The sequence below is a fragment of the Lasiodiplodia theobromae genome, assembly GCF_012971845.1.
Source record: "Lasiodiplodia theobromae strain AM2As chromosome Unknown scaffold_42, whole genome shotgun sequence".
Classification (NCBI taxonomy): domain Eukaryota; kingdom Fungi; phylum Ascomycota; class Dothideomycetes; order Botryosphaeriales; family Botryosphaeriaceae; genus Lasiodiplodia; species Lasiodiplodia theobromae.
Window position 1 is genome coordinate 298,217 of NW_023336522.1, and position 23,935 is coordinate 322,151.

At 56.3% G+C, this 23,935-nt stretch overlaps 9 protein-coding genes across 9 annotated transcripts; 4 read left to right on the top strand and 5 right to left on the bottom strand.

Moving 5' to 3' along the window:
• Window positions 1–259: 259 nt before the first annotated feature.
• LTHEOB_10919 (L-amino-acid oxidase) lies at window positions 260–2,312 on the bottom strand (the record flags this gene model as incomplete). Its single annotated transcript, XM_035507617.1, has 2 exons — window positions 260–1,690; window positions 1,740–2,312. The coding sequence occupies 2 exons, from the start codon at window positions 2,310–2,312 to the stop codon at window positions 260–262; spliced, it is 2,004 nt and encodes a 667-aa protein (XP_035367053.1).
• A 1,088-nt stretch (window positions 2,313–3,400) lies between these two features.
• On the top strand, window positions 3,401–5,830 carry LTHEOB_10920 (Pentatricopeptide repeat protein; the record flags this gene model as incomplete). Its single annotated transcript, XM_035507619.1, has 1 exon — window positions 3,401–5,830. The coding sequence occupies one exon, from the start codon at window positions 3,401–3,403 to the stop codon at window positions 5,828–5,830; it is 2,430 nt and encodes an 809-aa protein (XP_035367054.1).
• Window positions 5,831–7,364: 1,534 nt separating this feature from the next.
• Window positions 7,365–11,276, bottom strand: LTHEOB_10921 (Serine threonine protein; the record flags this gene model as incomplete). The annotated part of the gene is made up of 3 exons (XM_035507620.1): window positions 7,365–10,054; window positions 10,122–10,504; window positions 10,570–11,276. 3 exons carry the CDS (start codon window positions 11,274–11,276, stop codon window positions 7,365–7,367), a joined length of 3,780 nt encoding a protein of 1,259 aa, XP_035367055.1.
• Window positions 11,277–12,021: 745 nt separating this feature from the next.
• LTHEOB_10922 (Aldo keto reductase) lies at window positions 12,022–12,464 on the top strand (the record flags this gene model as incomplete). Its single annotated transcript, XM_035507621.1, has 2 exons — window positions 12,022–12,152; window positions 12,242–12,464. 2 exons carry the CDS (start codon window positions 12,022–12,024, stop codon window positions 12,462–12,464), a joined length of 354 nt encoding a protein of 117 aa, XP_035367056.1.
• Window positions 12,465–12,856: 392 nt separating this feature from the next.
• On the bottom strand, window positions 12,857–14,934 carry LTHEOB_10923 (RNA polymerase i-specific transcription initiation factor rrn3 family protein; the record flags this gene model as incomplete). Its single annotated transcript, XM_035507622.1, has 2 exons — window positions 12,857–14,337; window positions 14,391–14,934. The coding sequence occupies 2 exons, from the start codon at window positions 14,932–14,934 to the stop codon at window positions 12,857–12,859; spliced, it is 2,025 nt and encodes a 674-aa protein (XP_035367057.1).
• Window positions 14,935–17,084: 2,150 nt separating this feature from the next.
• On the top strand, window positions 17,085–17,800 carry LTHEOB_10924 (Minor allergen Alt A 7 protein; the record flags this gene model as incomplete). Its single annotated transcript, XM_035507623.1, has 3 exons — window positions 17,085–17,111; window positions 17,162–17,247; window positions 17,296–17,800. The coding sequence occupies 3 exons, from the start codon at window positions 17,085–17,087 to the stop codon at window positions 17,798–17,800; spliced, it is 618 nt and encodes a 205-aa protein (XP_035367058.1).
• A 283-nt stretch (window positions 17,801–18,083) lies between these two features.
• On the bottom strand, window positions 18,084–18,887 carry LTHEOB_10925 (Class ii aldolase adducin domain protein; the record flags this gene model as incomplete). The annotated part of the gene is made up of 3 exons (XM_035507624.1): window positions 18,084–18,147; window positions 18,198–18,724; window positions 18,783–18,887. The coding sequence occupies 3 exons, from the start codon at window positions 18,885–18,887 to the stop codon at window positions 18,084–18,086; spliced, it is 696 nt and encodes a 231-aa protein (XP_035367059.1).
• Window positions 18,888–19,093: 206 nt separating this feature from the next.
• On the top strand, window positions 19,094–20,041 carry LTHEOB_10926 (NmrA-like family protein; the record flags this gene model as incomplete). The annotated part of the gene is made up of 1 exon (XM_035507625.1): window positions 19,094–20,041. The coding sequence occupies one exon, from the start codon at window positions 19,094–19,096 to the stop codon at window positions 20,039–20,041; it is 948 nt and encodes a 315-aa protein (XP_035367060.1).
• A 761-nt stretch (window positions 20,042–20,802) lies between these two features.
• On the bottom strand, window positions 20,803–22,889 carry LTHEOB_10927 (PWWP domain-containing protein; the record flags this gene model as incomplete). The annotated part of the gene is made up of 6 exons (XM_035507626.1): window positions 20,803–21,443; window positions 21,498–21,690; window positions 21,741–22,107; window positions 22,158–22,500; window positions 22,574–22,666; window positions 22,730–22,889. 6 exons carry the CDS (start codon window positions 22,887–22,889, stop codon window positions 20,803–20,805), a joined length of 1,797 nt encoding a protein of 598 aa, XP_035367061.1.
• Between the last annotated feature and the right edge of the window lie 1,046 nt (window positions 22,890–23,935).

The window sequence follows — 23,935 nt, forward strand, 5'->3', positions numbered from 1 at the left end:
TTGGTCATTACAAGCATCATAATCGTGCAAAAGAGTATTTTGCGTGAATTGATTTTTCGCTCACGTCCTAGGCAGTTGAAGCTTTCGTCCAGACGTAAATGTTGACAATTATACATTCACTTCCGGAGAGTAGCTTTAACTGCCCACACGAGTTAAATGGTTCATACCCCTCTTTAGACATTGCAATCATAGAAAGCCCCCCATGTTTTGCTCGCCGCTTCCCCTCTACCATCGACCCAGTGCACGAAAGCGGGCAAAATTAGACATGGATCCACCTCGCCATCCACGTCTCGGTGACCTGCTTGGCCTCGTCAACGAGGCCCATGTCGAGTAGCAGCTGAGCAGAGCCGCGCACGGCGCTCTCGAGGGCGGAGAAGATCCAGGCGTGGGTGAAGGAGGTGTGCTCGCCGACGAAGACGGTGTGGTGCTCGGTGTGGTAGTAGGCGGGCAGGTAGAGCTCCTGCTGGCCGACGAGCGGCGAGGCCCACGCGCCGGCCTGGAAGTGATCTGCCTCCCAGCAGATGCGGTCGTAGGCACCGGTGAAGTGCTCGGTGGCGGCGTCGCCGTGGACAGCGGCCATGGCGCGCACGGCGTAGGCGACGTGCTCGTCTTCGGTCATGCTGCCGAGGGTGCGTGCAAGCGTGCCGGACTGGTAGGAGGCGAGGAGCACGCCAGGCCCGGTGCTGTTGATCTGGTAGGAGGGGTAGCAGATGCTGCCGATGCCGGGGATATCGGTGCTGCCGCAGCCGCCGACGATGGGGGGTGAAAGATGCTCCCAGAAGCGCGTGTCGTAGTGCAGTGCGACCTTACATGATTGCTCATACTCAAGCGTCTTGATCGCCCGGGTGAGAAGGCCAGAGTAGCTCGGCAGCTGCCACAGGCGCACCTTGGAGAAGGGCACGGCGACAACGGCGTAGTCGAACTCGAGCCCGTCGAGCGTAGCGCCCCAGGGCCCGTCGGGCCGCCACGACACGGTCATCTTCTGCGTCGCCTCATCGTACGAGAGCTGCTCGACCCGCTTGCCGAAGAGGGTGCGGTTGGCGACAAGCGGCGTGAATGCCTTGGGCAACCGGCTGAGACCCTTGTCGATGGTCCGCCACTCGGTGGCACTGAAATAAACCGAGTCATATAGCCACTCCGGGTTGTTGCTCGCTGTGGAGACGGCCTCATCCGTGATGTTAACATCAGTTTGAAGCTTGTAGCGCAGGTAGCCTGCCTCGGAGAAATCGAAGTAGCCCTCGGCCACGGCCTTCTTGTGTGCATCGAAGACGTTGGTGGCGATCTCTCGCATCTTCTCCCAGGTCAGTGCGTCCCACTCGTCGATGGCCTCGAGGGCGTTCTCTACAGCGGTGACGTTGGAGTAGGAGAGAGTGGCATCAGCGGTAGCAGCTGGATCGTTGGCGCTCTTCTGAATCCACTTGATGAAGTCGACGGACCAGGCGGGATCGTGGCCATTCATCTCATTCAGCGTGTCGGCCAGCTGGAAGACCATGCGGTGGTCCATGATCTGGATGGTATCGTTGGTCGTGGCGTTGGTCAGGCTGACAGGGAACCGCATAGGACCCATTTCTTGGTATTGATAATCCTCAGGTGCAGTGCCATTCAGGTAAGAGGTGTGGACACGACCACCAATGCGCTCACTGGCCTCAATGATCTTCCAGTTGGTGATGCCAACGGACTCGAGGAGGTACTGCCGGAATTAGAAGACTAGACGGGTTGCAGTAAAAGGTATCACTTACGGCAGTCATCAGGCCAGACATGCCACCGCCAATGATTCCCACGCTCTTGCCCTTCGCTTCAGCCACGAAAGCTGAGTCAGGCTCCTTCTCTTTCAAATACTCGACACCGTCGAACCAAGGGCCCATGGGATCGGCAATGTCGGCGAAAGAGGTGCTTCTGCGAGCTTTCCTTCTGCGGACGGTGAAAGCGTCTGACCTTCCAACAAGCTCGTCTCCGGCGAAAGCGTGCAGACAGCCGCCGGACTGGATGTCGGCAGGAGGAAGCCAGACGAAGCGAGTGGGGCGGTAGTCGTCCCAGCCCAGATTCCTCTTGGCCAGCGGGTGGTCTCCCACGTGCGTTCTGCCGACACGGTGGTGTGCCTCGTACGGACTGACCATCTCGCAAGAACCGTAGTGGACAGAGAGTTCTCCATCGATGGGGCGGGCGAAGTCAATGTGAATGTTGGTCATGCCATCGGCTTCGGCAACAAAAGGGCCCTTGAAGACGATGGCCATAGAGGCGGGGATGGAGACAGCGGCGGCATTGCCAGCCACGAAGGCGGCAGCGGCAAAGGTGCGTGAAACGAGACGCATGCTGAGGGACAGACTTGAAGAGCGGCCTGCAGAAGCACAAGGACGCCCAGCTGCCTTTTAAATTCAGGTCATCTTGGACATGTCTCCCGAGCCTCGACGGTGAAGACCGATCTTGGCACGCCCTGCGGTGGTCCATCCGTGAGTCAGATGGACAAGATAACGGCGTTCGTCGTTTGTGCTCCGGTCGAAATGCCGGAAGAAGAGTGCGGAGAGCGGGCTCTCCCCGCAACCCTGGCATTGGTTAGGCTCAGGCGTCCATATAGTGGTACAGTTTAGCGAGATGGGTGACGAAGCAGAGGGCGGCGATAAGGCAGGAACGCCTTTCCCAGGACATGATTGACGGCCTGGAATGGCAGGCGGCCAGTGCTTTCGGGAGTGGACATCGGGCCCATCACCGGTTGCCGACAGGAATGGTACAGAAGAGTAGTACAGCGGGAGGCTCTCGCGAATTTGTGTCAGATGCCTGGCTGGATGTGTCAGACGGAGCAATTGTCCGAGCATGATTTATCAGTGTTGCTGAGTGGCTGTTTGTCCTCGCCGACTGTGGTGAGGTCGGTGTTCTGAGGCCGGAGCATTCTTCACGCTAGCCTTCGGCTCTGGATGCAGAAGGTCGATGCGAGAGCGGGTCGTGGGGTTCGAAAAGCCGGCAGATCTGGATAAGCCGGTGCAAGGTGGTGCGGCTCTAGACGTCGGGACCGGCATTACGCGCAGCCAAAACGTAAAGCGCGGCGGCTGACGTCATCCGCATCGACAGTCGAAGGACGAGGTTGAAGAGAGACTGTAGATGGGAGCAGGAGGATGCACTCCGCTTTATAGTGTGCCGGGCAACCGAGCCTTGGCCGCGAGCAAAATAGGCATGAGGATAGACGGCGTGTGCAAGATGGCCCGTCAATTGCGCGATGGACGTGACTCGTGCGCAAAGCTAAGTTGTGGCCGAAGAGCCGCGCCGGCGCACTGGCCCGGCCCGGCAGCAACAAACCTTCGCCCGGGCCGCCGGGCGACTCGCCAACCTTTTCACGTCACCATCGCGAAAGTTGACCATCAAACCACTCCCATGGCCGCTTTCGGATCCGTCCGCCAACCTCCGGATGAGACCGCCCCCACGAAGCTTTCTCCGAAGACTGCCGCAGCCATGTAAAAAGAAACAAGCCCAACCACAGCGCCAACCATGGCTCGCATACGGCGCCGCCTTGGGCAAATCCGATCTGGAAGTGCGCCTCGAGCAGGAAGCGGGCGAAACGCTTTTCCCTCGCACCTCGGCCTCCCTCCTCAACCGCACAAAAGCCTTGCAGGTCAAGGAGTTCCTTAGTGCTCCCTGGAACACGCTCCAAGTCCGCTTCGACTGCCCTCCAGCCAAGCGGCCCCATCTGGATGACTTCAACCTGCACCTATGGATGAGCTTGGCCGATCCAACCGACCGCAAGACTGCCAAAGTCTTGTGGAGGCTGTACACCAAGCTGCACTTGACTTCGCCCGACTTCCTGCGCGCCCTGTCTTCCAAAGTCTGGGACATTCTGTGGCGCACACAATCTCTTCGCACCATGGCCGAGCCAAAAGTCGTTGCCCATTTAACCCAGTTGGCCGAGCACATGCAGACTGCAGGACACAAGGCCACCTTTGAACAACGCCTCGTTCACATAGAGACCCTCTTCGGCCAAGGAGCACGCGAAGCAGCCCTCGAGAAATGGGACCAGGGCTACCAATCTGGCACCCAGGACAGCTGCAGGCCTGACTATCTGGAGCTCGGCGTCCGCATGCATGCCGTCGCTGGAAACGTCATGCGCGCCCAGGAGCTTCTCGTCGACTTGTTTGCCTCCCACCCGACGCTGAATCCACGCCTGATCCTGTATGTCTTCGATGCCCACTTGCAAAAGTCCTCCAATGGCACCAGCCACGTGAAGCAGGCTTGGGCCCTCTACCTGCACCTGCAGCATCTTCTTGGAGACGACATGGCAGTGAAGGACTACGAACGCTGTTACGCTGCCTTCTTGAGATACGGCCACCGCGAGCATGCCCTGGCCGTTTTCCGGGACATGATGGCCGCCGACGAACTTCGTGGTCCTGGAGGCTACAAGGCCAACGCAAGCGTCCTGAAAGGCTTCAATGACCTGACCGCTGTTCTCCACGGCGCAGACCAGCTGAACCAAATCTTCCTGAGCGGTTTGTCTTCATTGCCGAAAACCCACCAGAACAAGTTCTTCTACGCCAAGTGGATCGACCGCTTGGTCTCGGCCGGAGATGTCGACGCAGCAGCCCAGGTATTGGAGCTGATGTTCGAGCGAGACGTACAGCCCCGCGCTCGCCACCTCAATACCCTGATTAGGGGGTGGATCCAGACTCGAGACCCCAGCAACCTACAGAAGGCTGAGACCTTGGCTCTCCAGATGGTCGTCCAACGCATCAACCTGGTGCAGCGTCGCAACAGCCCGGCCCAACATAGAGTATCCGAAAGACTAAAGCCGCGCCAAAAGCTGTTCCTGCGTCGCACCCTCCCGCCTGCTACGAGCGAAACCTTCGCTTCCTTGAGACAAATCTGCTTGCAACGAGGCGATGAACAGACGCTCGCGAGCATCCAGACTTGGCAAATTGTGCACGCAGAGCTTTCCACCACCACTGGAGCACTCAACACCCAACTATCCTTCTACCTCCAGCGCGGCCACCTCCGCGAAGTCTGGCGTACCTTCAAACGCGACGTGCTCAGCCGGCCCTCGCAAAAAATAAAACCCGCCAATCCCGACACCGGTACCTTCGCCCTCCTCTGGGAAGCCTCACACTTCAAGCAGCGCACCTTTGGCCGCAGCTCGCCCTATCAACCTCGATCCTCGCACACATCCTTCCCACCCCCGTCCATCATCCTCAGGCACACGCTGACCTGGCTCTCCACCCTCTCCGCACGCAACCCTTCCGCTCACGCCTCTACTCTCGCCGAACTCTCTCGTTCGCGCATTCCCAACCGCATCATCGCCACATACACGGCCTGGAACGACCTGACGGGAGCTCTCGTCGCTCTGCACGTGCTGCGCCACAATTTTCGCCAACCTGCGCCAACCCAGTATGCCACCAACCTGCTCGCGCGCACCCTCGCGCGCCTGGGCTTCCCGTCAGCCGACATTCGTTCCCGAACCCCGGCCCGCCGCCGCCAACTCAACACCTCGGCCGGCCTGCATTACAACCTTGATAAGATCCTGCGCGCCCTGCACGCCCTGTTGCAGCGACGTTTCTCTGCTTCTTCCTCCTCCTCCCCCTCATCCCAGCAAAATGCCGAGACGAGGAGGGCCGGGGAGAATGTGAACAAGGAGAAACCGGAAGCCGACGACGACCCAAACCGCAACAACGCGACGATCCTGCTGAACGCGCTGAGCGAATTGACCCGCGCCGTGCTGTTGCGGCAGGGCATACCGCCTGCCAAGATCGAAGCGCGTGTCGGCGGCCTTAAGAGGAGCCTCGGCGTCGATCCCGCCATGCCAACAGGTGATAAGACGGCTTGGGAGGTTGCCAAGGAGCTGGGCATGGTGTAAGGATGAAGAACAGCCGAAACTTAACCCCCACTTCATGACTGTCATCACCATAACGTGTATAGGTGCTTTGACATCAAACTCGTCGTCTCTCTGCCTCTCTCCCATCTTTTCTTTTCTGATTCTCTTTTTTTTTTCCTGGGAAAGGAGGGAAGCGGGGGTTGATTACAGAGGCATCCTTTGGTAGCCTATTAGTTTCCCCAGAACGAATGGAGAGGTGGTCTCGTTCATGTACAACACTTGCATATTCTGGGCGTTCGGACGGGCATTTGAACGATAGGTCGGATACCGCATTTCATCTTGAACTACATTTTCTCAGCTCATCATCGATACCCAAATTTTCAGATTCAAGACTGTAGTCTTCATTTCACAACAGCCGCACACACATGCAAGGGACCAACCCGGTTTTTTGAAGATCATTGACTATCCGTGTCCATATACTTATGTCTGTCTGTACAAATTTGGGAATCTTAACTAATGAACCACCCCTTTCTCACTTCTATGGTTGCCCGCAATTGCTTCATCCTTGACGTGCCCGGCAGGATTTGTGGATCAATGTATTGCCTCAAGTCCATTCGAGCCAGCGTACGTTCAAGGACTTCGATATGCGGTGCTGAGGGGGAAAAGAAAGAAAGGTGAAACCATGCCCGTCTATGCACGTAAAAGGAATCGATGAAGTTTTCGAAAAACCGATGCAGCAAAGGAGGACAAAATGCAGACTAAACCAGACTATGGGTGGGGAAAACTATGACTTGTCAAAAGAAGGAGAGTGACAAAGTAAGATTGGAGTGAAAAGGAGGTGCCGCCTGTTGTGATAACAAACAAAAGAAGAGATGCCGCCGCGAGGGGAATATGCCAGCAAAATAGCAAGTTGTTGTTAAGAAGCATGGAAGAAGAGCTACTTCGACAAAGGCCCCCAAGAGGACAAATGGACGGAAGTCCAGTCTCCGAGGGATGGCGCTGCCAACAGGTCTAATGCATCTCAGCCGTATGCTGTTTGCTGAGTAGACGAGTAAAGCTTGCCGGATCGCAATTTTAGATGGTCGTCCACAAGGGACGAAGCGTGGTGATCCACGAAAATAGCGTACGCAGCGCTGTCGTCTCTTTTCGACGACCCAGGGCCGTTTAGAGAAACTGAAAATAAGAAGGTCAAGGGTATAGTCGCAAAAGAAAAACTGAAGTGTAAAGAGTATGCGAATTTTTTTTCCCAGCCACACCGTTGAACGCCGTGAGATTGGCCGACAACTCCTGTTTCAATGATTTTGCTCGTTGCTGGAGGGTCCTAAAGGCATGTTCTCTGCTGAAAAGAGTGGAAGCGTGGATAAGTATGAACGTTCTGAGGATGAGCGAAGTTCCACGCCAACTTCTGGCTCATCCAAATGCGTTTCGTATGGTCGAAATGCGCTCGTGCTGTACAACCCCGTGCCAAGGGAGAAAGAAAAGAACGACAGGCGCGAATCCAAACGTGTCCGGAATACGCCCAACTGTGCATGTGCTCATTCGCAGATAGTCTTCATAAGCAGCCTTGGCTCGTTGCCTAGGCGAGCGAACTCTCTGCCCTTCGCAGGACGCGTCTTGCGGTCCCACCCACGCCCTCAGCGTCACTGGTATCCGCGCTACTCAAGCTGATGGAGGTAGCGGCCGAATGGGATACAGGAAGGCTACCGTTGATGCTGCCATTGCGGGGCCTTCTGTTTGCCCTTCGAGCCTGTGCCTGTGAGCCGCATGCCTTGAGCGTCCGGCGCAAAGTCTTGAGGTAAAGCACATGATCTCTCGCAACCCTGCTAGCTTCAGTCACCATCATACGCTGGTCAGCCGTGTTATCCAGCGTCGTCGGGTGCGGCGGGGTAGGACGGGCAGTGCGCAGAGGCATTCGGAGCCTTCCCTGGGCAGCGCCAAGCTGCATGGAGAAGCTTGCAGCGCTTCGAGGTGAGTAGGTAGCAACCGATGTGCGAGGTGTCGTGAGTTGAGTGACGTCGCCGGAGAGAGCCAAAGCAGTATCGGGGGATGCGAAAGTACTGCTCGAGAAAGACCCGTTTGTAGAAGGAGGCGTGCTTGAAAGTAAAGAATCTTGGTACCGCCACGTACGAGGTGACTCGGGGTTGAAAGAGGGGACACTTGTCTGGGATACCTGACGCCGATTTTTGATGGTCTCGTCATTGAGACCACTTCCATCTGGAAGGGCATTTGCCATTGTGTTCGGGAACCTCAAGAATGTTTCATCCTCGGATTTTTTCGAATCGCTGCCCCTCGTACGTCTTTTAGGGTTGATCAGGCGATGAGCCACAGACCCATTTGATTCACGAGCAACTGAGGATTTTCTCGATCCGGCCGAAGCGCGATGCTGGTCCTCACGGCCTTCGACTATGGGGCCATGGTCTGACACGTATCCCTGACCCTTTTCCTCCTGATCGCCAGGCGTGAGGAGGCCGGAGATCCGCTTATGAGGCTCGGATTGAGATTGGCGATGATAGGAGGCACGATTATTGTTTTGCGAGAGTTGCGCCTGTTCTTCGAGATCGAAGGGGTTGCCGGTGGTGACGTCTGCATCGTTGCTGCCGGTAAAAGAATCGACCATGGAGGTCGCTGTGGTAGGACGAGGAACAAGGCTCACATCGGCGAAATCCAGGTCGATCATCGAAGTTCGTTCAGGCGAACCTGGTGCCGACTGCGAGAAATGGAAGTCATCGAATTGGCCAATAGGCTGTGTCGCAGCGTGGCGAAGTGGGGGGCGCCACGCATCTCCCAATGGTGGTGACGGACCAAGACCTTTACCAGCCGCGGATTGCCCTTCCACTGGCCCCATTGGGAATGAGAATCCCGGAAGCATGCTGCCACGATCGTTGCTTGATTGGGCCGCCATGGCGGGCAGTTGCAGTTCCTTCGTACCGCGACGCTGCACCAGCCGGCTTGTCCGGTAGTCTGGCTGCGACTCATCCTCCGATACTTCTGCCGTTGCGAATGTCCAGTCCATTGTGCGACGGTTCTTCGTGTCTTGACTTTTAGTGTCTTCGGGAATAGGCGGGGGCTCCATGACTGGAAACTTCCAATCCTTCGTTGCACGCCTGGCAGTCTCAACTGGAGGAGGTTCCATCATGGGGAATTTCCAGTCTTTGGTTGCACGCTTTTCTCCAGCTGGCTCCATCGTTGGGAATTTCCAATCCTTGGTAGCGCGCCGTGAACCTCTGTTGGGTTGGTAGGTATATTCCTCATCGTCATCGTCTTCCAACTCTTTCATGATCCTGTTGATTCGACTAGCGCGTAAAGTGCTCGCATTCGCGAGGTCCAGGTTTGGCGTCGTCTCAAACCCGGCATCCACAGCATCCAGGTCAATCATCGTGACTCTATTCGAAGCGCGATTCGGCTCCCAGTTGCGAAGCGCCAGGTCAGACTGCGACGATCGATCCGGACCATCTGGCTGCAGCATTGACGGGTCTTCACCGTACTTGTATTCCGGCGCGTCGAGATTGAACAGTCTGTCCAATCCTGCTTCTCCACGTTTGATCTGTTGCTCCTTCATTGCCTTCTGGTGCATCATGAACTTGCGGCCGCGGCCCCTGGGCGCCATGGCATCTTCCACATCATCTTTTCGTACATCGCCGCCATCGCGAAATGGATCCACCATGGAAAGACGCTTCTCATACGCGAATTCTCTTTCAAACTCCACAGTAGTACTGAACACCCAGTCTTCTCCCGTGTCAGAGGAAGGATCCGCGTCAAGCCCCTCCGCTCCTCCTGCAGCCCAGAGCGAAGTGCGGTTACCGCCACGATCTTGCCAGTCCAGGAAGCGCTTGACCAGAGTGGATAGGCTACTGTTTGGAAAGCTTTCTTGCGTTCCAAATACATAAGGGTGCTGAAGGATTTCTGCAACAGAGGGGCGCTCATAGGGTCTTTCCTTGAGGATAAACGACACAAAGTCCCTGAGCCCATTGGAATATTGGTTTCCTTCCAAACGCGGAGCCTGGCGTCGGTTTGCAAGAAACTCGAAGTTGCGGCCAGCATCCGGGGGCAATCCAGTCGCCATCTCGTAAATGGTGCATCCGAAAGCCCAGCAATCAACCTCGGTCCCGTAGCCAGCGCCGACTTGGTCCTTGATCATTTCCGGGGGCATCCAGTTAGGCGTGCCGATAATGGTGGATCGTTTGTCAAAACTCGTCTCAAGCAGTCCAGATACACCAAAGTCAATCAGTTGAACATTTCCATGCTGGCTTATCATAACATTTGCGCCTATTGAAACGTCAGCACATGCTCGATCATGCACGAAATCTGTGGGAATTGAGCGAAGAACACTCACATTTGATGTCACGGTGAAGAATACCCGCGTCATGCACGAACTTCAGACCAACCGCAACCTCTCTTGCGATGGGGATGATGAAATGCTCTTCCAGCGGCATCGGCTTTTGTGGCGTTCCGCCGGGGGTGGCCCTCATCAAAGTCCGAACGCTACCACCAGCGACATATTCGGTGATCATCCATAGTTGCGAGTGGAAGGCGAAAGATTCGTAAAAGCGGTTGACATTCTGGGCTGAGCTGTCCCGTAGCTGTTGGAGGATGGAGGTTTCCTTGACGAGCTGCTTGATGGTCTCATCTCGATACGCGTGGCTGGCCTCTCCGTAGTCAGCTTTATCGATATCGCAGATTTTTATCGCGACAAGCTCGTTGCTTTCCCGGTGTTTACTGTTTGAATCGACAATCAGCATACGCGCACATCAAAAAGATTAGAATGCGCCTTAAGTTCATACCCCTTGTAAACTCGCCCAAAGGCGCCCTTCCCGATGAGCTCAAGGAAGTCGTAACCAGGAGCAGCGACGCCAGAGCGATCAGCATGGTGCTCAACAGCCTGTTGCATCTCTCGCGCCGCTTCGGCCTGTCTGGCCTTGGCGCCGCTGAGGCGGGGGCTCAGTAAGTCAGCTGCCATATTTTTCCCGCTCGAACGTCGTCGTCCGTTGGAATTGCGGCGAGCGTTGCTTCGAACAAGAGTACACTTGAACTTTGGAGGATCAAAAAGAGGTTCTGGGGGAGATAGCGGCACGTAATCTATCAATTGCAGAGCATCGCGGACATCAGCCGGCGGGAGTTGCGTGGAAGGAGGTGGTGTCGGGTATGCGTCTGAAAAGGTGGTGATCGCAGCCGGTGCTGTTGGTGGAGGGCTCGAGATCTCCAGGATGCTAAGAGTCGGAAGGTGCCGAGATGATGAAATGGAAAGCTGTTTCAGGTGGGCAGATGGTGGCGGTTCCGGGAACGATGAGAAGGGCTTTGCGATGTGCAATATGTCAGACTCAGGCCTGGGTTCCGTGTAGGCGCGACGAAGCCTCGGAAATTGTTGCTCCGGAATGTCAATCTCTGACTCCCGTGTTAGCGGCCAGGATATTTGCTCTGGAGTCAGCTTGCGCCGGCTCTTCTTCCCGCGGCCCTGCCAGACCTTCCACGCCGGCTCGCTGGCCGGCATGGTGGGCAGGCGTAAGGTCGAGAAGTTGAAGTCGGGCGCGAAATAGAGGGCGTTGGAGTCGGGCTGTCCTAGGACGCGGAGTAGTAAAGGGCAGTCATGGTGGGCTGTTGGTAGAGTGCTGTCATGGGTGTGGTTGGTGGGTTTGGGAAGTGGAGCAGCGGGCGGAAAAGGAAGCGGCGAACGGTGACTTACAGAGGCAGGAAGCGCAGCTACGCGAGGATCGGCTGGTTCAGATACAATGACGTGACCCTGCGCATGGCTCCTTGGAGTCGTCGCGCTGTCCAGTGAAAGCGGCGGCAAGGTCGCAGGGTTGCCTGGCAAATATCTAGATGTCACAGGTCGAGTTGGGCGGCGGGCGCGGTAGACTCTCGGCCCTAGCAGCCACCTGGACAATGGCGCGCGCGGTCAGGCTGCGACGGCGCGACGGCGGGGCTGAGGTGGACGGGTCAGGGCAGGCGCAGGTGGGTGGATTCTGACCGGTTGACAGGCTTCTGTGGGCTGCGAAGTCGAGGAAAAGGAAAGGGTCCGCGTTGAAGGGAGCTGTCTGGCGCGATCCGCGACCGGGATCCTCCCGAAACGAATGGCGCGCGGCCCCGTGCGGAAGGAACGAGCGCAGCCACTCACAGCCGCGCTCTGTGTGGTTTGCCGCCACAGGTGATGTCAGCCGGCGCCGCCTCTACTTCTTGCTTGCAACCTCAGGGAAGCCAGCATCCGCTCCTCACAACCCGTCGCATATCGCAAGAACATGGCACCAAACGACAACTGGCTCAACCGTCAAGTCCAGGGCGCCGTTGCCGGCGCCGGCGGCTTTGTGGGCGGCATCATCAATAGCGTGGGCAACGGCGTCTCCGGCGTGGGTCGAGGCATTGGCAACGGGTGCGCTCCCTTCCCTCTTCGGCCATCCCCACGATTTCAACGGCAATCCCTTTGAAGGGGCCCCGCGCTGACTCAACCATCGCCTCTAGTATTTCGAATACGACTCGCGGCTGGGGTGACGGCGTGCGCGGCTACGGAAACGGCGTCAAGGACGCCACGCGAGCCTCTGGTCGTCGCGCTCCCACTGCCGCCAACCCCCTGGGCCTTCCTGGGGGCTCCACGCAGAGCGCCGCCATGCTGAAGTCGAAGGCTCAGGGCATCACCAGCAGCGCTCGCACAGGCACCGCAAGCAACCCTCTCGGTCTGAAATAAGGGGCAATCATTGCTTTAATTTGGCCACGACAAATGATTCACGATTATTTGAATATAACAAAAACATCTCCACGTTCCTTGCTCGTACTCGACCTCGTCCTTTTATACGTGAATCTTCATTTGTTCTACTTGTTACTGCGCTTTGGTTCCTTCAGGGTCTATGCTGCAGCACAAACTCCCGTCCTAGCCGTGGGCCTATCTACGCCGACCTGTCTGGCTGCCCTTCCAAAGCCCCGCCTATTAATATCAAGACTACAATACCAATCCTTAATCCCAGTCGCTAAACTTTTACTTTTCCAAACTCCGCGCTAGAGGGAATCTTGCCGTGGAAACAAGAAAAAAAAAACGCCTGAACCCCTGTCCATGTTGACCCGTGCTTCAACCACTGATAATCATGTGCTAGCCTCCGTGGCGGTGCCGTCCTCGAAGGTTTCCTCATCGTCTGACTCATCTGCTTGCGAGTCCGAGTCGCTGTAATCGTCCGCCTCCTCCTGATCAAGGCCTGGGATACTCTTCCATTCGTTGTAGTCGCCTTCCATCCAACGCTTGCTTCTCGGGAGACTGTACGGGTCGAAAGGGAAGTACGAGTCCAACTGGAATGCACTCTCGTTATTTTTTGCAGATAGGGCCGTCTCTCTCTCCTGCATGCCGTACATAGCACCGGCGGACACGAAGCGCGAGAGCTTCAACCGCTTGTTCGTCTCGAGCAGTGGGAATACATAGAGGAAGCGAAGGTGATGTGCGATGCGAGCAAACTGGGTGACAACACCAGGAGAGCAGACCTTAAGTGGGTTGAACTTGGAGTAAATGTTGCGCATCATCATCTCTTTCATACCGGGCAGCCAGGCCAGGTCGCCACCTTGGAAAAGAATTTCTTCGTCATCCGCGTAACTGTCCGTCTCGCTAACAATAAGGTCGCGCCAGCGGAAGCAGAAGATGTAGAGGAGTGCCTGCGCCAGGGAATAGTAGCCAGTGTAGCGACGCAGATCCGGCCCCTTGCAGTTTCCCTCGTTCCGTAGCCGAAAGTCATCAAGCTGCTGCCCAAGAACCTGGAAGACAGCTTGCACAGCATGCCGGGGCACATGTGCGCCGCGAGCGATGAAGCTAGCAAGGTAAGCCGCAGCAGCGAGTCGCATGATTTGCGGGCGGGTCTTGTCGAATGCAAGCTCGGCGCAAACGTATGTGAACTTGTCGGCGAAGAGTGGCGATGATTGCGCAAAGTGGAAGAGGAGGAATTGCGTATGCCGGGACCGGTAGGTTGGCAGGATAATATTCTTGAACTGGGCGAGCAGAAACTCGAACGTTTCCAAGGCATCTACATGCGTGCCCGTGACGAAGATACGGTGGTAGTACTCAAAGAGGATGTCGAGAATGCTGTCCATCTTGCCAACCGAGTCCTTGAGTTCCTGGATGCGTCTTTGGTCGCTGTCCAAGCCGTCATCGCTGGACGAGTCATCATCGCTGTCTTCTTCGTCCTCATCCCCGGCATCGGTATCGTCTTCCTCCTCGTCGATTTCTTCGCGCTTGTAGAGAGCTTCTTGTACAATGGCCTCCTCAAATTCCTCTTCTAGATCTTCCATGTCCACTTGGATCTGGACGTCAAGCTTGACGAGGTTCTCGGTGATGAGAGCCAGAGCCAAGCCCTTGAGTTCCGGCGCATACTCCATGAGCTCCATGAGGTTGTTGAGGTACGTGAGGTACACCTTGGCAGTTTCCTGCGTAGACGGGAACGAAGACTGCAGCAAGGAGGTCAAGACACCACTTGCTGAGGGGATGAGCTTGAGGAGGCGCTTGAGAGTCTCGTGCACGCGTTGCCGAAGCTCTGACCGGGTGATGGGCGGGTCTCGTTCGTGACGGAGGTTCGGGGAGGGGACTATACGGCGTCAGCGAGACGAGCACGCGCTGCAAGCGCGAGGCCCAACCTACCACCATGAAAGTACTTCACAAGCGATTGGAGAACCTGGCCGGTGTATCCTCCGTGTGCAGACATCAAGCTCGCGAGAAGCGTGACATAGAGTCGCTTGAAAGCCTCGTCTCGAGCAAGCCATTGGCAGTCGAGGATGGCGTGGACAAGTCCGGAGCAGTTCTTGTTCAGCAGGCTCACGTTTCCGATGAGAGCAACGACATATTTGCCCAGCAGCTTGGTGCTTGGAGCAGCGCTTGCGGTAGGGCGGGTCGTGAAGAGAGTCTTGATTTCGTCGTAGGACGCACTGTCGCCCGCGACGTGCTTATCTATGGCGCGTCGCACCTCCTCGCGAACGAGCTCGATGCCTTTCTCGTCAAAGTCCTCCAGCAGGCGAATGTCGACAGTAGGGTCGAACGAGACCCGCGGCTTCTTGCTCCTTGCAACGGCAGGGGCTTCAGTGTCAGAGTCGGAATCCATGTGCTTGCGCTTGAGACTGGGACCTGGAATCGCCGCCTTGGCGTTGGATGACGGCAGCGCGGCGACGGGAGCAGCGAGTGAGACCATGGTCTCAGTGCGGCATGCCGATCTCGCTCAGACAGTTCAGAGAGTGTGCTGGGTCCGGGGATAGGGTAGTGATGTGGGCGCGTAACAGTCGTGTGGAAGTGTCGTGTGTGCCGGGCGGGCGCGATGAGAATTTGGCGTAATTGCCAAGACCGCGCTAAGGCACGTGTGCCTCGCAAGGGACCCGCGGGGACCAGAACGCTACACTCTTGACGACCAAAACCCAATCAATACTCCTGGAAAGTATCAGACTACTTACTGCTCTTCGCGCGTGTCACCTGGAGCTTCTTCCCTCACAACAACCATCGGCGCGGTCGCCTCGGCCAAACTTTCCTCTCCAACTGCTTCGAATGGTCCGTGCGCAAAAATTTATATGCCTAGCCCCACAGCTGGACAGCAGCAGATGAAGCGGATACTCGCCCAGGATTCCGGCATGCAGGGGAATGAAAAGGCTGGAGCATCTCTGTGCTGTCGCTTTGGCCCCAAAGCTGCAAACGTGGCGTGGGTCGTTCCAGGCATCCGGCCCCAACCTGACCCTCCCACACGATACAACCAACAACCAACGACTCCCCAACCGTCTACACGACACGCAAAAAGGAATAGGTCCTACCCGGGATCGAACCGGGGTTGCAGGAAAGCTCTGAGCTGATCAGAATCCTGAGTGCTAGCCACTACACTATAGAACCTGTTGTGTCTGCGTGCTCTGTGAGGCGCTTGGAATTCCGTTTTGCTGGTGATTGACATATACCTATGCACTCTTCAGATGTATTCGGCTCGAACTCGCGGTAAGTTGCTCTTTCAGACTTATGGATTACCCCCTCTGTGGGTGAGATGTGGGAAACTATTTACATCAACCGTCACATGTGCCATCAGTACTCCGGTTTAGTCTACTACCAAACACATCCGACTTCAAACACTCTACACTCTCTGTAGATACTACTTCGCTCGCAGGTTTCCGTACGGATCTTCGAAATAGGACCGGTATCGTGCTGAATGACGCCGTTCGCTTGGTTTCAAGAAAGGTCGAGATTGGAGCATGGATGCGCTACAGTATGCACACGAACACATGGGAACGAAAACATTTAAAAAAAAAACACTTCCTGTCGAACTAAAAAAGCACGACGCCGTACTAATTTCAGTACGTGCTAATGGCCATTGATAGAGTCTGACACTTCCACCCTGCATTTCGCTCGTCATGCCACCAGGCAAGAACACATGCAATCCATGTCAGAAAACAAACGCTGGATCGCCGTACACGTAGCTGCAGCAAGCACAAACACACAATGAAGATAAATATCCAGCATTCGTCATCAATGAATACAGGGCGCTTTGCGGAGTTGACAACAAGGGGCGGAGTTGACGTCGAGCAGGCGTGAGGAAGGGATGATGATTGGTTAATTGATACATCAGCGCCTTTTGATCGACGCGTCGGAGCAGGGGTGCCGAGCTCTTGCATGTGGCGGGCTTCCGGAGGAGATCTCAACCATCTCAACAGACGCACAAGGTCAGCTTATCCCTCAATGCCCCGTACGACAGGAGCACTCGCCATCGGGAACTAAGCTTGACTTGTGCAGCCATCCCGCAGCTTTCCGCAGCTTTCTTCCGTGGTCACGACTCGACACAGCCCCGCCGCAGGCGTTGCATCACAGGTGGGAAGAATAGGCGAATCAGGTCAGATGGGGCAATAACTGCGGCAGTGCGCCTGACTCGGATCGTGCAAAAGAAGGCGATGGATCGAGAGGCTGACAAGGGATGGGTCGGTCTCTGCGGATGTGATGATGATCAGGGCGGGGAGCTAGGGAAGAGATGCTGCGAACGGCAGCGGACCGGATGTTAGTCAGGCACTGCTCCAATCAAGATAGCTAAGCAACATGCGGAAAAACCCCGCTGAGGACGGACCAAGGAGTGGCAGCGATGGGCGTTGCGAGCAGCGTGGCTGCAGATTGGTAAGAATTTGTTAAGCATCTCGTCGGGATTGCCAATTGCCCGCAATCAATCGACACTTACCGCCGCGCACGGTCCATGATGCAAGAGCTCTGCCCCTCGTCCCATCACGGGTTAAATAGAGCTCCCCGCCCCAAGCGGGGTACAATTCAGCTCACAAGTCGCCCTCTCCCTCGATTTCCCACCGACATCCCAAACAACCCGCAACAATGGCTCCCAAGATCGCCATCGTCTTCGTACGCTACCCCACCTAGCTCTCCTCGCAACGAGGCTGACAGCCCAACAGTACTCGATGTACGGCCACATCAAGCAGCTGGCCCTAGCCGAGAAGAAGGGCATTGAGGCTGCTGGCGGCACCGTCGACCTCTACCAGTCTGTTCCCAACGCCAAGCATGACGTCGTGCGCTGACCCTTCGTCAGGATTCCCGAGACCCTCTCCGACGAGGTGCTCGGCAAGATGCACGCTCCTCCCAAGGACGCCTCGATCAAGACGCTGGAGAACCCGGCCACGCTCGCCGAGTACGACGCCTTCCTCTTCGGTATCCCAACGCGCTACGGCAACTTCCCCGCCCAGTGGAAGGCGTTCTGGGACAAGACCGGTGGCCAGTGGCAGAGCGGCGCCTTCTGGGGCAAGTATGCCGGTCTCTTCATCAGCACCGGCACTCCCGGTGGTGGTCAGGAGAGCACCGCCATCGCCGCCATGTCCACCCTTACTCACCACGGCATCATCTACGTCCCTCTCGGCTACAAGCACACGTTTGCCCTGCTGGCCGACCTCAGCGAGGTGCGCGGTGGCTCTCCTTGGGGCGCCGGCACCTTCTCCGCTGGCGATGGCTCCCGCCAGCCCTCGCAGAAGGAGCTCGAGCTTGCCGAGGCCCAGGGCAAGGCCTTCTACGAGACCGTCTCCAAGGTCAACTTTGCGTGACTAGATGATGGGAAGGCTGAGGCCACCAATGGTGCCGAAAAGCAACATGATACCCCTGCTGCCACTGAGCAGGCAACACCGTCTCCAAATGAGCCTCAGAAGAAGGAAACGAAGGATGGTCTTTGCGGTCTCCCCGTCAAGTGCTCGATAATGTAATCCGAAAATAGTGATAAAACATACCATTTCAATTCTACTGCTGGATCAACGATATGCATATTCCCCCAATCACTTTGTTCAATGCCGATAGAAGCAAAATCGGGTATATGTACGCTTCGGCCGTCAATTACTTGGTCCACGGCAGACCCAGCTTCTTCATCTCGACAGCGAGCTGGAAAATGTAGTCCAAGCTGCAAAGTGTCAGCATCATCCAAGGTAGAAAAAATCGGTGTCAGCGCACCTCTCGCACTGCGTCTTGGCCTTGTGGACGTTGTCTCCCCAGACGTAGATACCGTGCCTGCGGACCAGGACGGCGTACGTGTCAGGGTACTTCTCCATAGCAGCCGCCAGACTGTCCGTCAGGTCCTCCTCGTGCGCAGTGTTCTCGATGATGGGGATGCGCAGGCGGTCGAAGTAGCCCAGATTGCCCTGTTTGCCGCGGCCCTTGGGGATGCCCTTGATCTGTTCGATCATCTCAATCTCGAAGCATGCGTCGCTGCCAAAGTCGCGCTCGACAAGCAGGGTGATCAGTACGGCCCACTGCGAGTGTGTATGGATGCAGCAGCCAGCGCCGCGGTCGAATGCGGCAAGGAAGAGAGGAGTGCAGGCCGAGGGCTTGAGCACCTGCGGCTTGCGAAGGTACTCGCGCGTGTTGTAGTCCAGGACGAACATGTCGGTGGGCTTCATGAGCTCCTTCTGCACGCCCGAGGGCGCAATGAAGATGTGATCATGGTGCTTGATGCTGGTGCCGCCGCCAGTGCCGGTGACCTGCGAAGTCGGGTGGTCAGCGGCCGGGCTCTGGCGTGCGGACGAGGGGTCGTGGTACCCAGCCCAGGGTGTAAAACTTGCGGCAGAGCTCGCAAATTAGATTGGCCGGGTGTTCTGGGTCGGCCGAGTGGATCAGGGCGTCATTACTCTGGTCGGAAGCCATGGTGTTGTGGGCTGGAGAAAAATGCGGTAAAGGCGGGGATGGTTTTCGCAGATCTTATCGATGGCGTCACGTCAAATGTGCTTACCGAACGCACGCCAAGCAGGAGACCTAAACATCTCCGTACAGGACCGAGCATCACTTATAAGCATTGGTGCCCACTGGGCCACAGGTCATGCTCTTCCACTCGAAGAACACCTTGGCCAGCAATGCCCAAAGTCGTCATTACGGGCGCCTCCGGCAAGTTGGGCGGCGCCGTCCTTCGCAACCTGCTCGCGTACAAGCTGCTACCACCACAGGACATCGTCGTCACGACCTCTGGATCTCCGAACGACCCACGGTGGCTGATCCCCCAAGAGCAGGGCGTCACCGTGCGCCATGCATCTTACGACGACAAGGCCACCATGGAGGCCGCCTTCCGCGGTGGCGAGCGCCTTCTCCTCGTCTCCACTCCACGCATCAGCATGGACTTCAATGACGCGCCCTACGGCCATGGCCGCGAAGCCCACCACTTCGCTGCTATCGAGGCAGCGCGCGCCGCTGGTGTGAGGCATATCTACTACACTTCCCTTGGCTTCGGCTCCTCCAGCAGCAAAGCCGGCGTCATGCGCGCCCACAACCGCACCGAGGACTACCTGCGCATGCTCTCCGACACCAGCCACACCATCCTGCGCGAGGGCCTGTACAACGAGTCGTGGCCGCTGTACCTCGGTCACGGCCATCTGTCTGGCGACGACGACCGAGACGAGATCATCGTCGCTGGCGACGGCAGGATCAGCTGGGCCGCCATAGACGATCTGGGCCTGGCTACGGCCAGCATATTGATTGACGAGTCACAGCGTTATTGTGGCATTACCGCCACTTTGGCTACCACCTTGCCCATCACTTTGCGAGAGGTCGCTGCCATGGTGTCGGCAGCCAAAGCCCGTAAGATTGAGCTAAAGGTCGTTGGTCGTGACGAGCACGAGAAATACTACATTGAGCAACGCGGCCTAGAAGCACCCTACGTCAAGTGGTGGTCCCTAACGTATGACGCCGTACGTGAAGGCGAGTGTGACAATCAGGATACTCTGCTAGAACAGATCCTGGCGAAGCACAACCGCAAGCCTAAACCGCTGCAAGCGACGATAAGGGAGATGTTGGAACGACAGGCATAGCTTCTCCCTTTGCAATCGTGCAAGAGCACTGGTATATTTATTCAGACATCCCGACTACAATGGAGACTTACGAGCTTTGCCTATGCAGTACGACTGATAAAAGAACCATGGTTGAAGCCTTGGCTCATTGATTGTGCAGTTCTGAATACCGAAGCCGTAGTCGTAATCATAAATTCAAAGCACGTGGGTCGTTGAAAATTCAGATGGACCCATCGACATTTCTCCTTCAAAAGGTTTGCTTTGTAACATGTTCACTCTTCTCACAAACGCGCTTACATATTCGAAGATGATCTGTCGATTTCGTCTAGGCCATCATCACTCTGCTGGCAAAATCCCCCCAAAAATAATTTCGCTCGTTTTGCACCACTCCGCCCCCCTATTCGGGGCAAGCATGTGAATGCATTCAACCAATCACCCATCCATCGTCCATCGCTGCCGTTTCACGCCGTAAACTCTTTATGTACAAGTCCAACCGGATAAGAATAGGTGAGGTACCGGTAAAGTTTGAGAATCTTCCCGAGTTAGCTGCAAATAGCTGTCGGCACTTGGGAAAGAGAGGTAGAGAAGCAGAAGAGAAATTCGAAAAGCCAAGAGCTGCCGTGAAGGAGAAAAAAAAAACAAGGATGTTGCCTCAAGAACTTCAATGACTGACGTGCTTTTGCTCTGATTAGATTGCCACGATGACCAGTTGACGCTAGGGCTGCGCATGACCAAAGAGTGGCCATTTCGAAACACGGCCATTCAGACCCAGAGTAGGTTTCTTAAGAGGCAGCGGTTGCCTCAGCAGACTTCTCTTCAACCTTGTCACCTTCCTTCGCAACCTCAGTAGTTGCGGCTGCAGGCTTTTCCGGGTCCTTGGCGTCCTCCATGGCGACATCACCTGGTTCGGCGGCTTTAGCATCCTCAACCTTAGGCTCATCAGCCTTGGTCTCCTCAGCTTTGGTCTCAGCAGGAGTATCCTCAGCATCCTTCATCTCAACGTCCTTCGATGCCTCCTCGGCCCTCGGTTCAGCCTTAGGCTCTTCTGGCTTAGGCTCTTCCGTTTTAGGCCCCTCAGTCTTTGGCTCCTCAGTGGTGGCTTTATCCGACTTGGCCTCGGCGGTATCTTCCTTGGCCTCAACACCATTAGGCTTCGCGTCTCCGCTCGCATTCTTTCCCCAGGCGTTGAGCAGGTCAGCAGAACGCTTCTTGAAGTTGTATACCTCCTCCTTGGGGATAGAATCCAGTTTGATAATGGCCTTCAGGACCTTGTTGATCTTGGTATCTTTAATGATTTTCTCTTCAAGATCCTGGTGCGACTCAAGCTGAGTGAAATACTCAGCCATCTGCTGCATCTCTTCCTCCTTGGGGGTCTGATCGCGGGTCAGGAATCCCTTTTGAAGACGATGGCGGAGATAAAGGACTAGATGTGTTTGTCAGTTTCCGCTTCTCAGGGAGCATGTTCACACCAACTTACTGGCTTTGGAGCGCTTCTCAAATTTCTGCTCAGGGGTGAGCTCTTCCTCGACTACCTTGGGCGTGGCTGACTCCTCAACCTTCTTAGAGTTCTTCGCCTTCGAAGCTGGTGTCTTCTTCGTCTTCGTGGCCGAAGACTCTGCCGGCGTCTTGGGACCGTTGACCTTGAGCTTGGTCTTGGGAGTCTTTGCGGGCTGCGAGATCTTTAGTTGAGTGTTTATTAATAGGACCACCACGAGCTTACCTTCTCGTCGTTACCCTCAGCATCATTCTTTCTCTTTTTAGCACTCTTCTTGCTTGCGGAGTCAGAGCTACCGGCTGCATCCTCCATCTCTACATCATCATCGCCACCCTTGCTCTTTCTCCTGGCCTTCTTGGCAGCCTTTTCAGCCTTTTCCGCTTCCTTAGCGGCACGCTCTTGTGCATCTTCGGCCATTGCTTTTTCGTGATCCATCAGAAGCTGCTTGAAATACTCAAGGGTGTGGCCTTCAGACGCGACCTTCCAGGCTTCCCAAAGGTTCTTCGCCTTCTTGCCCTGGTCGTTGTTGTCGACAGCTCTTTTGACGTCCTCGAGATCGAGACGGGTGAGCTCAGTATTGACTTGCCATGCACTGCACATTGTATCAGAATCATGCCCGAACGGCAAGGGAGACGAACTTACAATTCGTTGGTGCCCAGAAACATGACTGGATACCTACGGTCACGGACATTCTTACCATTGTCCGCGAAGTCTTCGCGGTAGGTTCCATCGGGCCGGATTGCGCTGACGGGTCGCTTGGTAAGCAGGGATTCAGGAAGCATAGCCTCATCGCAAATGATCACGGGCCAAGCAGCGTAGCCCTTCATCCTAGCCCACCAGTAGGTACCAGGCGTCACGTCGAGATTGAGATTGGCCATAGACTTCTTGCTCTTGAGCTGTTTTTTTCCGCCCTTCTCACCACTGGTGGACTTGCGCCTGCCATTCGATTTCGGTACACCGTTGGCATCGTTGCCAGCCTCAGTCCCTGGATGGTTGTCAGCAAATGCGTCCTGACTTCGCCAAGGTGAGGCCCGTAAGTCGCCCGGCAGCTTCCTGACCTGTGTCCTTTTCTTCAGCGTTGTCACCGTCCTTCTCCGATGTAGCCGGTTCTCCGACGCTGGTAGCAGCGGGTTCCTCGGCGGCAGGATGAGCTAGACGAAGTGACATCTCGTCAGTGTCGTGGTTTGCGAGCGCGCTCTCGGTGTGCCACTCACAGTCTGAAGTAGTCTCAGGCTTGGTATCATCTATGGGGGCGGCTGCCGCGCCATCAGTGGTCGCGTCAGCGGTGGTAGCCTTCACCTCGACAGCAGGCGCCGAGGCCTCGTCGGGCTTGGGCGAGGCTGCAGGAGCCGGAGCGGCAGCCTGATCGGCCATTGTGGTAGTGCGGGTCGGGACGCGAGATCTGGTGGAGGGCGGCTCGTGGACGACGCGTTAGGCGTGTGCCGTTGACGTAAACAAGGATCGCAGTCGTGAAGCGCGACGGGGAGGGTGCTGCGATGATGGCGAGGTGTGATAGGAGGATGGAAGGCGATGAGGTTGATGTTCGGGCGTGGGTAGAGGAGGGTGGGAGGATGGGCCTTGGGAGTTTTCAGAAGGTCGGGGAAGAACGACGACGGAAAATGTGCCCAGGTGCTTAGTCAAGGCGGCGACGCGACGCGAACGGACGTCACAACGCGATGCGCGACACAACACGGCCGAACAGAGCAACCAATTGCGCCGAGCATGCAGGCCGCGTGTTGGTCGTCCGGTAGAGCAGCGCGCTTGGTCGGGAGAGGAGTCGTGTGTGAAGGGCCGTGGTGTGGGCGGCAGGCTTGGGCGGGCTGAGGGTTCGCTTCGGTGAGAGGAGCGGAGCGCATCAAAACCAACGTGTCCGAGCTTCCGCGTGGTTGCCTACAATAGTGAATAAGTCTCCTGTAGCTGCCCTCTGCCTCACCGAATCTGTGTCGATTGACCTGCGTCGTATCGCGCCATCATTCGGGCTGGAGGCACTCATCGCGACCTGTCCGTCCAAGCGGGGTAGCTCTGTCTCCACGCGTCACGGGCGCGGGAGCCGGCCCACGCCACACCAGCGCTGCCCTCCGAGGAAGGTTGCCGAACACTCGACAAGGAAAGCCGGTCATGTTTCCGGGGGATTCATATTATTTCGTATTTGCTACCTCGATACCTGGCTGTTCGGACAGCAGCTCCGGATCTGTCACACGTTATCAGGTGCGCTTCACAGGGAGATTAGAGAGTACTTACCTGTTCGAAAGAACTTCGCGTGCAACAACTCAAGCCCCTTGTCTTCGCATCCAAGCCTACTTCCTTGCTCTTACAAACTCATCAAAGCAGCCCTTTCATTTGCGGTCCACGGTTGAACTGGCGTTACTGTGTGGGATCGCATATCTGTATGAGATAGTGGGGAGACCATACGGGGGGGG